Source organism: Andrographis paniculata, unplaced genomic scaffold (genome assembly GCF_009805555.1).
Source record: "Andrographis paniculata isolate CXL003 unplaced genomic scaffold, ASM980555v1 Contig55END, whole genome shotgun sequence".
Classification (NCBI taxonomy): Eukaryota; Viridiplantae; Streptophyta; class Magnoliopsida; order Lamiales; family Acanthaceae; genus Andrographis; species Andrographis paniculata.
The window spans coordinates 1,016,767-1,029,705 of record NW_026137590.1 but is presented as its reverse complement, the minus strand read 5'-3'; the positions used below and the strand labels follow the sequence as shown (position 1 = coordinate 1,029,705).

Here is a 12,939-nt window from a genome sequence, read left to right as displayed (position 1 = left end):
AAATGGATAGATGGTAGTAAATACCAACAGCAGCATATTGACATTCACTGGATTGCTTGCTGCTGCTGCATGTCACACTCACACTCGACTTCAATAACCCATTAGCCATCCATCCCACTTCAATTACATACATACATACATATTGCTGATTGGTGATCTATCTATCTCGGTTGACTGCAGCATTAGCATTTTCATTTTTATTTTTATTTTCATCTCAACGAATAACACCCACTTATCCTATCCATCTTGTACATACATACCATGCATAAGCATACAGCACTAAGATTCAAGCCGAAGAACACATCACTATAAGCATACACGCACGCATCAACGAAAGAAAGACGACAGTTAAAAACTCATTATCCACAATTGAAACAACTAGGAATTGAATCTCGTCTTCACATGAGACAAATAACACAAGGCGAATGGTAAGCTAATTTCCAAAGAAAGAAAGAAACAAAGAAACCCTAATGAAAATTCATCAAGAAAATTGAAAATTCATCCAAGAAATTAGGTCAAGATAACATTAAAATTAAAATTCATGTAATAATCTAATCTAATCTAATCTCTCAAGACGCAACTACCATCGGCAGGAAGCATAGAGCATACCATCAGCAGGGCCATCTCCACATCCTCCATCGTAATTAAGCCCTTCTCCACGGCCTCTTTTTGTTCCTGTTTTTGAGAGAGAAAGAGAGGGAGAGTTTAAGAGTAGTAAATCGCCACATATGATGCGCTGCGCGTAGACAATACAAACCCGGCGCCATTTCTTGAGCAGCTTCCGTCGACGCTTGCCGGAGACGGAGTGCGGTTGGGGCTTCTGGTGCAGCTTGCCGGTGATGGAGTCGCCGTGTACCATCCTCTTGCGATCAGCGCCGCTTCTGTACGACGTTGAATTTCGCCATGCCTGGCTCAAAACCCTGATACAATCTGCCTCCTCTCAACACGAAAAGCAATTTTGGCTGGGACATACGCGATAGATATATATATATATATATAAATGGAAATAAAAATCGTTTCTTACCAAATTATTAATTATGCTTCACTTTCTTTTCTTTTTCTTTTGAAAATATTTTAAATTTTTTATTTAACAAAAAATTATACAATTATTTTCTAATTATAAAAAATATATATATACTATAAAAATGTCTGCTTGTTTTTCTTAAGTACATTATTAATAGAGAGATGCGGATGGATACCTGAGAGAAGACCAGACGAGACCACCTCATGTTTGAATTTATTCCAAAGCAATGCCCTCCAGGCTCCATCCATCCATCCAGCCATCCATTTTGCTCTGCTCGGCTCCTAACCATACTCCCAAACTTATTCCTTCATTCAATTATACAGTGCTTAAAGCCTAACGCCTAGAGGAGTTTGGCCTCAATTTCCTCCAAACTAAGCCCCTTGGTCTCTGGGACAACGCAGAAGATGAAGACGAGGGAGGGACGCCACTGCGATGCCCCCAAACACCAACAACACCGCACCAGCCCCCACCCACAACCCCATCACAGTTGCAATTATAATTCATCTAATCTCTCACCACACAGCCACCTCTCCCAGTTTTTGTTTAGTAAGACCCCAAGAGAAACAGTGATAATACCTGCCCATATGATCCAAGTGCAACTATAGCATATTACAAACTTTACTTCATACACACACACAATATATGAACTGCCACATTAACAAACTGGGACTTACAATTCCAGAGACACCGCCAAGCAGGAGAGGCCTCCCCCCTAGTCTATCCACCACCAGAACAGCAACCCCTGTCATGACCAGCTACATCAACAAAGACAGGGAGTATGTTAGAGCTGCATTAACTGCAACTGTAAAAGATAACAGGCACAGATCTATATGGGTCAACTGTGAGAATTGAATGCAATGCTTGCCCACATTGGATGCAACAGAAGAACATGGGGAGGCCAAGAGGAAAGAAAGGAACATCAAACTATAAGAATGTTATCCACTGGAGAAAGAAAAAAAAAATAAAATGAGAATGACTCCACCACCTCACCTTCAAGAAACCAAGTAGAATTGAGACCTTACTTGCATCCGATGCTGCAGAAAATCCTGCACTCTATATTTGTTGAATACTTAGAATAGAATAGAGTAAGGAAAACCCATGGCATTTTAAATACAGGGATAACTTGACCTTCTCAATGATTTAGAAATATACCTGAAAAATAGTTGCAGCATAGTACAATACACTTGGTTGCCCAGTAATCTACAAAACAAAGTATGTCGGGTTGGAGGTTATAATCATTATATTCACAATTCCTTTTTCACACTATGGAACTTTAGGGCGAGACAACAAAGAAAAATACCTGTTGAAATAGGACAAGGCCACCACCAATTGTAAGTGCTTTCAAGCATTTACCCTCGAACAACTCTGTTATTGATGCTTCTTCCTCCTCTTGCAAATAAGAGAGCTCAGACATAATCTCATCCACTTTCTGATAAGCTGAATCACCGATAGCTTCACCTCTTAGTCTACATAAGCTAGATATGGCAGTCTCCCTCAAAACCAGCATCTCACCCTTCCCCTCCCCTGTATGGCTCTAAGAAGAATCCATCTAGGGGATGGAGGAAGCCACCACATCCCAATTCCCATTATGAGGGATAGAGGAGAACTAACTCCATACATATACCGCCAACCCGCTACTACCTCCACCAAAAGGCTACCCGCTATATATCCAAGCTACAAGGGAACATCTCATGCTTTAGCATTTGAGTTGTATTTATGAGTGCGTGTGTCAATTAATCAATGGTAAATGCAATACTTATGTCATTAATACCATCTTAAAATGGATAGATGGGCTTGTGTCATTAATACCATCTTAAAATGGATAGATGGGCTTGCAGAGAAATGAGTGGGCTTTTTTATTTTTTCCTTATATGTAAAGGCATACTTACTAGCATTCCAATAACTATAAAAATTCTTTAAGTGAAATTAGCTGCCCTCGTATACGACTTGGAGCTGTTTCTGCGATGTACATAGGAGCAGCATGCATGGCCTGTGAAAGTAAACACAATTGTTCTCAAACACAACTAGTGCTCGCACAAATCCATAAGCAGATAATGTCCAAATAATAATAATAATAAACTGACAGCAAACATGTGGTTACAATGAAGCAAATATGAATTCTTACCAATCCAATTCCTATACCAAAGACAAAACGTCCTATCACCAAGATCACAAAATTTGGCGCCACAGCTGTTACTAGAGCTCCAATGAGATACATTGAAGATGAAAATATCAGTTCCCTCCTCCTTCCTGCAGTGTCAAGCAAAAAAGAACAAAGAAAAAAGAAAGCACAAGAGTATAAGATGACCAAACTGTAAGTTGTAACCAAGTCTGCATTTAGATATTAAACTTATCCAAAAAGTCTGCAACATTAAATGCCAAAAGTGAACCGATCAATGCACCATATAATGCACCAAGTAGTCAGAATTCATATATGATGGCTGGTTGTTGAACAGTTGAGAAACAATATATCAGTACTAAAACACGTCACAAATGACAAGAGAAGAATGCATCTTTATTCCCGGTCTAAGGCAGTTAGTGAGACCCAATATCCAGCAAAGCTTATCCTAAACAACTACCCGAAGCCCACTTCTTCATTATTACCTTCAACAAGCCGGTAGCACTTATGGAAAACAACATGATGACAAATAATATTGGGGGATATCCCATACAGCTCCATCAAAGATAATTAAACAAAAAACAGAAACCCCACGCACTCGTTGAATCACGGGGTTTAGAAACAGACAGGGTCCATTAGATTTATTCATATAACAACGGGAAAAGGGGAAAGAGAGCTATTTTCCAGCTCTCATCAGTGCAGTGCAGTGCAGTCAGGCCTTCTTGGGCTGCCAGGATTCATATCTTGTCCAGTCTCTTTGCCCGGGATTAAGGGTATGTCCTTTTGAGTGATATACATATTCATCTCCCTCTCCAGAAAAGTTCTCTCTGTGTTCAACCCCATACCTCTTTGGCTTCAACAACAGCAGCTGCACCATATCAAATGCACAGTTAGACCATTACTAATAGTACAATTGCCGACATAAACCCAGCCCACAAGGTTTTAGCCTACCTCATCCCCCGTATGGTCAGTTATAAAATGCAGCCAACCGTGCCACTCTGGTGGAACCTGAGAAGCATTGTAGCGGTTCTTTGAAGCATATTCCACCCACCTGTGTCGCCCTACAATTGAGTAACAAAATGAGCGGCATTATGCACCACTAAGTTCATTGCATCAAAATGCTCGGGCATGGACTTTGATGGGAAATTCTCAAGATCGAAATACATAGGGGGCAGGAAGCCCACTCAAAGATTGCCCGGCAGCCGAGCTTTGAAGGACCAAAGGTGTATACAGTATGTGCTCAGTAGTTCAGCACTGAAGAAGAATTATGAACAAGGTTTTAAACATTGAATGGTGATATCATCCAAGCAATTTAACGGATCTCAAACATATAAGAAAGGAGGCACGACAGAAATGATTCATGAAGCCTATTCAGAAATATGAAAAGCACCACTGACCATATTGAGTGTCCCCTAATTTCTCGTAGTACTTGTTGCCGAATTTGTCAACACCCACAAGTCTCGCACCTATGTTGTGTATCTTTGTTTGCCTTGATTAATTATAATATGGGGTGGGTTTCATTCAGTAGCAGTTGGAACATCAATAAAAGAGAAAAACCTAAAACAAATATACATAATTGGTACACAATCAAAAAAATATATACACATAAGATGAAGAGGGGCAGGTAAAAGATTTCAATTACCCAGGATCGATTTAACTATTTGAACACTGTAATTGGAGCAAACTGCTTATACATTTTGCTATCTAATAAAGGTCCATCAAGATAGCTTGGCAGAGTTCTACTTACATGAGATTTCCATCCAGTAGAGCGGACCTGCTTGTGGAAGAAGAAGAAACGGAAAAAAATAAATAAATAGAAAACCTCATTAACGAACAAAATGGCAAAAAAGTTAAATAGCGTTTCATCACAATAAAAATAATTGGATAAAACTGAAAACCACGTTTCGTAAATTACTGTCGCTTACTACGAACCCTAAAACCTAAATACAGTTAAACGAAAATCCTTTCTAACTCAAATAAACAGAATACGGAGAAACGAATATCATTGGCAACAATCCATCGATATCCCTTTTCATATAATAAACACTTCAAACCGTTATATTTCGAGATTTTAAGATCCGGGAAAGATTTGAAAACGTGACGAAGAAGATAAGAAGGTGAAGACTAACAAATATCCTTCCTCTCTGAGATCGCGGAAGAACCCTCCGATACCCTTTTCTCGGACGGATTTCATCGCGCTTCGTACCACGGACGCCATTGCTCCTCCCCGCGCCACCGAGCTGCCACAACGAGATTATCAGACAACGTCCTGAGCCGATTAGCTTATAGAATATTGGCTCGGTTTAGTATTTATAATAAGGCAAAGATCGATGTTGTACAATCAGTGTGTAGGGTCTATGTCTGCGGATTTGTTTTTTGAATTTGTATTAGAATTATAAAAATTTTAATATGAGTAATTACACGATGTGATATTAATATTTATTAATATGAAATTTAGAATTTAAAATTAATATTTAATATATTAAAAAATAAAAAATATATATTTCATTGAATTTCTTTTAGAAAATAATATTTGGTAAACAATAAAAATACTTGAAAATCTATAAAGGGTGTGTTTGTTTGAAGGATTTTGGAGGATTTCCACTATTCATCCAATTCTTTCCCCCCTCCAAACATCAAATCAAACACCTATTTTTCATTTTTTATATTATACTAAAAATCAATTTTACATTCAAAACATCACATCAAACCCTATTTATATCACATCATACAACTATTCAAATTCAAAATTTTTACTATTCAAATCCCAATCCAAAATCCAAACCCCCAAACAAACACACCTATAAACAAAAAAAACATGTAGAGAAAAATAATTTAATAATTTATTTTTTGTTTAGATAATTCATTGAGAAATATATATTATATTTTATATTATATCTTATAAACACGAGTTTGTACGGATCTGCCACTTGAAAAGTCTATCCTGCCCCTCATTTCGAAAATGACAATTTAGTCCTTAACCTATCTTTGTACTGGCTTGAAAAGACGAGATTGTACGGATCTGCCACTTGAAAAGTCTATCCAACCCCTCATTTCGAAAATGACAATTTAGCCCTTAATCTACCTTTGTACTGGCTTGAAAAGACGTTTTGGAACCGTCGCCAGCAACCACCGTCAACCGCCCAAGACGAAACGTTTTGAAACATCGTCTGGTCGGTTACATCAACCGCCTCGCCAAATGCCTCAACCAGTTCCAGAACTCAAATAGCCCAACCGACCAATCCAGAGACCAATCGCTACACCAAAAGACTTCTTGGCCGCACCAACCAAGCGACCTGTCTATCCGCCTGCGGACCAGCTGACTTGCCTATCCGACCGCAGACCAGCCGACCTACTTTATCCGACCGCAGACCATCAGACCTGTCTGTCCGACCTGCTGACCATCAGACCTGTCTGTCCGACCGCTAACTATCTGACCGAGGACCGACCGACCATACCAACTGACCGAGGACCTTCCGACCTGCCAATCCGACAGCTAACCAACCGACCTGATCATCAGACCGAGGACCAACCGACCAGACCAACCGACCGAGGATCTTCCGACCTGCCTATCTGACTGCTAACCAACGCACCTGACCATCCGACCGAGGACCAACCGACCTGACCAACCGACCTGAACGCAATTTTTTTTTCCTTTTCCACCCGACTTCGTGTCTATCTTCCTTTAAGATCCTGCTATCCTTATTATTATTATTATTATTATTATTATTATTATTATTTGTGCGTAACAATTATCAAAGTTAAAATATCCTTGCTATTTTTTATATTTCAAAACTCATAAAGAGATGCAGGGTCACCCTTCTTATCTCAAACATTTCATCTATATTCTCCTCTATTTTATTTTTTATTGTTGTTGATGCAATTTTTCAACAATAAAAAATAAAATATGAAAATAAAGTGTTGATGTATTTTTTCAACAGACAAAAAGTAAAATTCAAATATATGGAAAATATCCTTAAAAAATTTGATTAATTAGCGTCTGAGATTAGGAATCTCTAATTCCTCCTTTATTGACACGTGTCTTGCACCGTCTCGCCAAACGCTTCCACCAGTTCCCAAACTCAACTTGCCCGACCGACCATTCCAGAGACCAATTGCTAGACCAGCCGACCTACTTTATCCGACCTGCTGACCATCAGACCTGTCTGTCCGACCTGCTGACCATCCGTCTGTCCGACCTGCTGACCATTAGACCTGCAGACTTTCCGACCTGACCACTTTTCGTCTTGACGACCTCCCGACCTGAGGACTTACCGACCTAAGGACTTCCCGACCTGACCACTTTCCGTCTTGAGGACCTCCCGACCTGAGGACTTCCCGACCTAAGGACTTCCCGACCTGACCACTTTTCGCCTTGACGACCTCCCGACCTGAGGACTTCCCGACCTGACCACTTTCCGTCTTGAGGAACTCCCGACCTGAGGACGTCCCGACCCGAGGACTTCCCGACCTGACCACTTTCCGTCTTGAGGACCTCCCGACCTGAGGACTTTCCAACCTGACCAACCGACCTGAGCGCAAATTTTTCTACTTTTCTGCCCGACTTCGGGTCCTACCTTCGTTCAAGACCCTGCTACCATTATTTTTATTATTATTATTATTTTTGTACGTAACACCTTAAATTTGATTTTTTAGCGTCTGAGGTTAGGAATCTCTAAACACTGTACGGTACATAAAAGGAAATTGATTGGAAAATTAAAATGCTGAAAATTTAAAGTGGTGATCCCCAAATCTGACTTTGCTTTGTTGAAGTTGATTGAAGATGCTTGAAAATAAAAAATCTAAATCCTTAAATATTACTTGAATAGACGTTTTGGAACCGTCGCCAGCAACCGCCGTCAACCACCCAAGACGAAACGCTTTGAAACATCGTCTGGTCGGTTACATCAACTGCCCACTAATTCCTCCTTTATTGACACGTGTCTTGCACCGTCTCGCCAAACGTTTCCACCAGTTCCAGAACTCAACTGGCCCGACCGACCATTCAAGAGACCAATTGCTAGACCAGCCGACCTACTTTATCCGACCGCAGACCATCAGACTTGTTTGTCCGACCTGCTGACCATCGCACCTGTCTGTCCGACCTGCTGACCATCAAACCTGTCTGTCCGACCTGCTGACCATCAGACCTGCAGACTTTCCGACCTATGGACCATCCGACCCGCTAACCAACCGACCTGACTATCCGACCGCAGACCTTCCGACTTGTCTGTCCGACCTGCTGACCATCAGACCTGTCTGTCCGACCTACTGACCATCAGACCTACAAATTTTCCGACCCGCTAACCAACCGACCTGACTAACCGACTTGAGGACTTTCCTTCCTGATGACTTTCCATCTTGAGGACCTCCCGACCTGACCAACCGACCTGAGCGCAAATTTTTCTACTTTTCTACCCGACTTCGGGTCCTACCTTCCTTCAAGACACTGCTACCATTATTATTATTATTATTATTATTTTTGTACGTAACAAGACCTTATGTATTAGTTGATTTGGGTATTAAAACTTGTATGTTGTTATACACGAGATTGTATGGATTTGTCACTTGAAAAGTCTATCATGCCCCTCATTTCGAAAATGACAATTTAGCTCTTACCCTACCTTTGTACTGGCTTGAAAAGACGTTTTGGAACCGTCGCCAGCAACCGCCGTCAACCGCCCAAGACGAAACATTTTGAAACGTCGTCTGGTCGGTTACATCAACCGCCTCGCCAAACGCCTCCACCAGTTCCAGAACTCAAATAGCCCAACCGACCAATCCAGAGACCAATCGCTAGACCAAAAGACTCCTTGGCCGCACCCACCAAGCAACCTGTCTATCCACCTGCGGACCAGATGACTTGCCTATTCGACCGCAGACCAGCCAACCTACTTTATCCGACCGCAGACCATCAGACCTGTCTGTCCGATCTGGTGACCATCAGACCTGTCTGTCCGACCGCTAACCATCCGACCGAGGACCAACCGACCAGACCAACCGACCGAGGACCTTCCGACCTGCCCATCCATTCGCTAACCAACCGACCTGATCATCCGGCCGAGAACCAACCGACCAGACCAACCGACTGAGGACCTTCCGACCTGCCTATCCGACCGCTAACCAACCGACCAGACCAACCGACCAAACCAAACGACCTGACCCACCGACCTGAGCGCAAATAATTCGATTACATTTTTGTTTTACAGTTTATATTTCAAATAAATAATGTTTCACTACATTACATTATAGAATAGTCGCACGGTATACCGCGCAAGAGCGTGTTCTAGTATATATATATATATAAAAATTACAATTAGGGGCGTTTGATACATGAATTGCAGAGAGATAAATAAGAGTAAATAATGGAATCGGAGAAAAATGAATTTGAATAGAGAATAATAATTCATTCTCTTGTTTGCTAAAAAGAGAATTAAAAATAAAAAAAATAAAAAATATAAGAGTTTTAACAAAACAAGAATTTATGAAAAATAAATGATTAACCGGATAAAAAAAAAAGAGTTTTAACTAATGAGAATTTGTAAAAAATATTTTTGGTGAGTTTTTTTTTTAAAAAAAATTATAAATTATTATAATACGATAATTTTTAACATTATATTTTAGTACAATTTTTTAAAACATCGTAAAAATTAAATACTTTAACAATAAATAAAATTTGTTTTTTTGTAAAATTGAAATAATTAATTTTTAAAAAATTATAAAAATTAAATAGTACAAAAAATTTTAAAATATAAAAAATATATATAATACAACATCATTTCTCTCCATTTCTCTGCACATGAGAGAGAAATAGAAATGATTTATTTCTTAAGTTCAAATTTTTTTACTCAAACATACAACATAAATAATACAATTTCAATTTCTCTTGCCTCATTTATCTTTACCAAACACAACCTTAGTAGAAAAAATAGAAAAATAAAATAAAAAAATTACTAAACAATGATAAATTAGATTTAAAAAAAATGTACTTTTTTTGTTATATTTTTTATTTTATAATTTATTTTAATAATAGTTTATATATATGTAATATTTTATAAGATTTGAATCATATATAAATTAAATAATAGAAAAAATAATAATAATTTATTTTGAATTTTATGTCTTAATCACACAAAATAAATTGAAATATTTTCATTTCTTTATCTATGTTCCCATGTACCAAAAAGGAAACAATCAAAACTAAAAGTATTTAAAATCTATAAATATTCATTTAAATTGTGTAGATTTTTAATTTAAATTTTTAAAACTCTTTTAAAATTTTACAGTATTCTATCATCCATATACTTTAAAACTTAATATAATATTCAATTATCCATACATTTTCAAAGTGAATGAAAAGTTATGAAAAAATTATAAAATATAAAATTTGTTGTGATAAACATAAATTTTGATGAATTTTTAAAAATATTATTATCATTTTTGTTATTATTACTCCCTTCGTCCTATAACAAATTATCAATTTTTCATTTTAGTCTGTCATATAATATATTAATTTATTTATTTTTTTATAATTGTACTATCCACCTAACATTACAAATACTCTTACAACTTACAATATATTACACAAATGTCACTACTTTTATATCACACAATATTAATAAAGTTATTTTAGTCATTTATACTTTATTCCTACTACATCCTAATATAATATTAATATTTCTAAAACTCTGCGCACAAAACAAATTGATACATAGTTATGGGACGGAGAGAGTATTATTATTATTAGAAGTGATAAATATTTGTTTGTAATTAATTTAAAACTAATTTTATAAAAAAAATTAGAAGTTTTAAATATAGATAAATAAAAAAATTTGTTTATTGACGAGAGATATATAAACAAAAAGGTTTTGAGTATATTGAAATATTTTAAATATTAGGTTTTATATTTAATAGATTTGTACTTAAATTTGATCTTATCCTTATCGAGTCTTTGTATTTGTATCGCCTATATTTTAACATAGTAGATTCTAAATTTAATTAAATTTATTTACAGTTAAATATGTTTAAGATGAATACATTTATTAAAAATAGAAAATGAATCGTGAATGAATGAAATATTTTAATTCAAAATTTTAAAATCATCAAATCACTTGCGTGTTTAATTTATTTTGGGTAAATTATATAATATTTTATTATGTTTCAGTAAAATTGTACAAAATACCATGTGTTTTATTAATTACTTGAAATCTCTTGTGGGTATTAATCAATTATTTATTTATTCATTTTATTAAAAAAATATTTGATATATTTTATATTTTTTACTTGTATAAAAATTGCATAATTTAGGTTTTCATTTAAAACAAAATATCAATTTTAAACAAAGTGGGTATTTCATACAAACTTTACGCTAACAAGGGATTTAATGCAGTAACACAATGAGCATTGTGTTATATAATTTATCTATTTATTTTTGTTAATAATAAGATTTATTTTTTTATTTTTAACAAAAAAAAAAAAGAATGTATTTTTAGTGAAAATTATAAAAATAATAATAAATATTGGGTATGTTTATTTGTAAAATTTTAGTTTTGAGTTTTGATTTTAAATAGTAAAATTTTGAATTAAAATACTTGTTTGTTATGCTATAAATATATGTATTAACTTGATGTTTTGAATGTAAAATTTAATTTTAGTGTAATATAATAAAAAAAAATAGATGTTTAATTTAATATTTTTAAAAGAAAAAAAAATTAAAATAGTAAAATCGAAAATAAAAAACAAGTAAGCAACCCATTGTTTTTAATTATTAATATTATGATGACAAACTTTTCTCCATAATATATAAAATTTCATTTACATATAATATTACGTTATTCTACAAAAATATTACATCGAATATGCATTTTAACAATAATGCACAATATATAATTTTTTATTTTGCATTTTATATAACATTATTAATAGCAAACTATAAAGGGTTTGTTTGGCTTGCATTACTCTCTAAAAATTTTAACATTATTTTACAATTTTTTATATAATAATTAATATTTAAAAATCAATAAATTTGACTTTCGGGGGAGGGGGGGAACAGGAGGCAGTAAATAATTAATAGTAAAAATTAATCAATTCTTTTTAAATGAAAAAACACATTCTATTTTGTGAAATAATTTTTATATATGATATATAAAAAATATGTAAATAATATAAAAATAATGAATATATATATATAATATATTAGTAATTTATTATTTTCCTGTAATTGTGTGTTTATTTTGCAAAAAGAACACACTTGTCGTTTTTATTATTTATATTAAATTAAAATTCATTTTATACTATTAAAAATATCATATTAATGTTTATTTTATATAAATAAATAATTATTTTGATTCAAAATTTAAATTCAAACTTACAATCAAACTGAACCTAAATAAATTGATTAGATAAATAAAAGTTAAAATTTATTGCTTAAAATATCATCTTCATAATATAAAATGGTTATCGTTTTAAAAAAAATGGTTATTTAGATAGTGAAAATTAAAAATTAATAAATTTAAAATAATAATTTATTATTTTATTTTATTACTTGTATATAAATGATACCATTAATATGTAGTTAAAAAAATATATATATATATTTAAATATTTTTAATATTATATTTCAATAAAATATAATAATATAGAATATGAATATCATTTTATTTTTATATAATATAAATATTTATTTATTTATAATTAATATAAATTAGTTTTATAAATAATATATAATTTTAATTATAAATAAAAATATTTGTAAATAATAGAGATAAAAGTAAATAGTTTTTGAGTTAGTCTTATA

General features: G+C 34.5%; 1 protein-coding gene and 2 pseudogenes across 1 annotated transcript; all 3 read right to left on the bottom strand.

The window, feature by feature from the left end:
- Positions 1-347: 347 nt before the first annotated feature.
- Positions 348-940, bottom strand: LOC127256130 (uncharacterized; annotated as a pseudogene).
- Positions 757-3,365, bottom strand: LOC127256128 (D-xylose-proton symporter-like 2; annotated as a pseudogene).
- Positions 3,366-3,518: 153 nt separating this feature from the next.
- Positions 3,519-5,440, bottom strand: LOC127256127 (probable NADH dehydrogenase [ubiquinone] 1 alpha subcomplex subunit 12). The gene is made up of 5 exons (XM_051281970.1): positions 5,273-5,440; positions 4,891-4,917; positions 4,541-4,632; positions 4,095-4,204; positions 3,519-4,011 (listed from the first exon to the last, which is right to left on the bottom strand). Exons 1-5 carry the CDS (start codon positions 5,359-5,361, stop codon positions 3,856-3,858), a joined length of 474 nt encoding a protein of 157 aa, XP_051137927.1. The 5' UTR covers positions 5,362-5,440; the 3' UTR covers positions 3,519-3,855.
- Between the last annotated feature and the right edge of the window lie 7,499 nt (positions 5,441-12,939).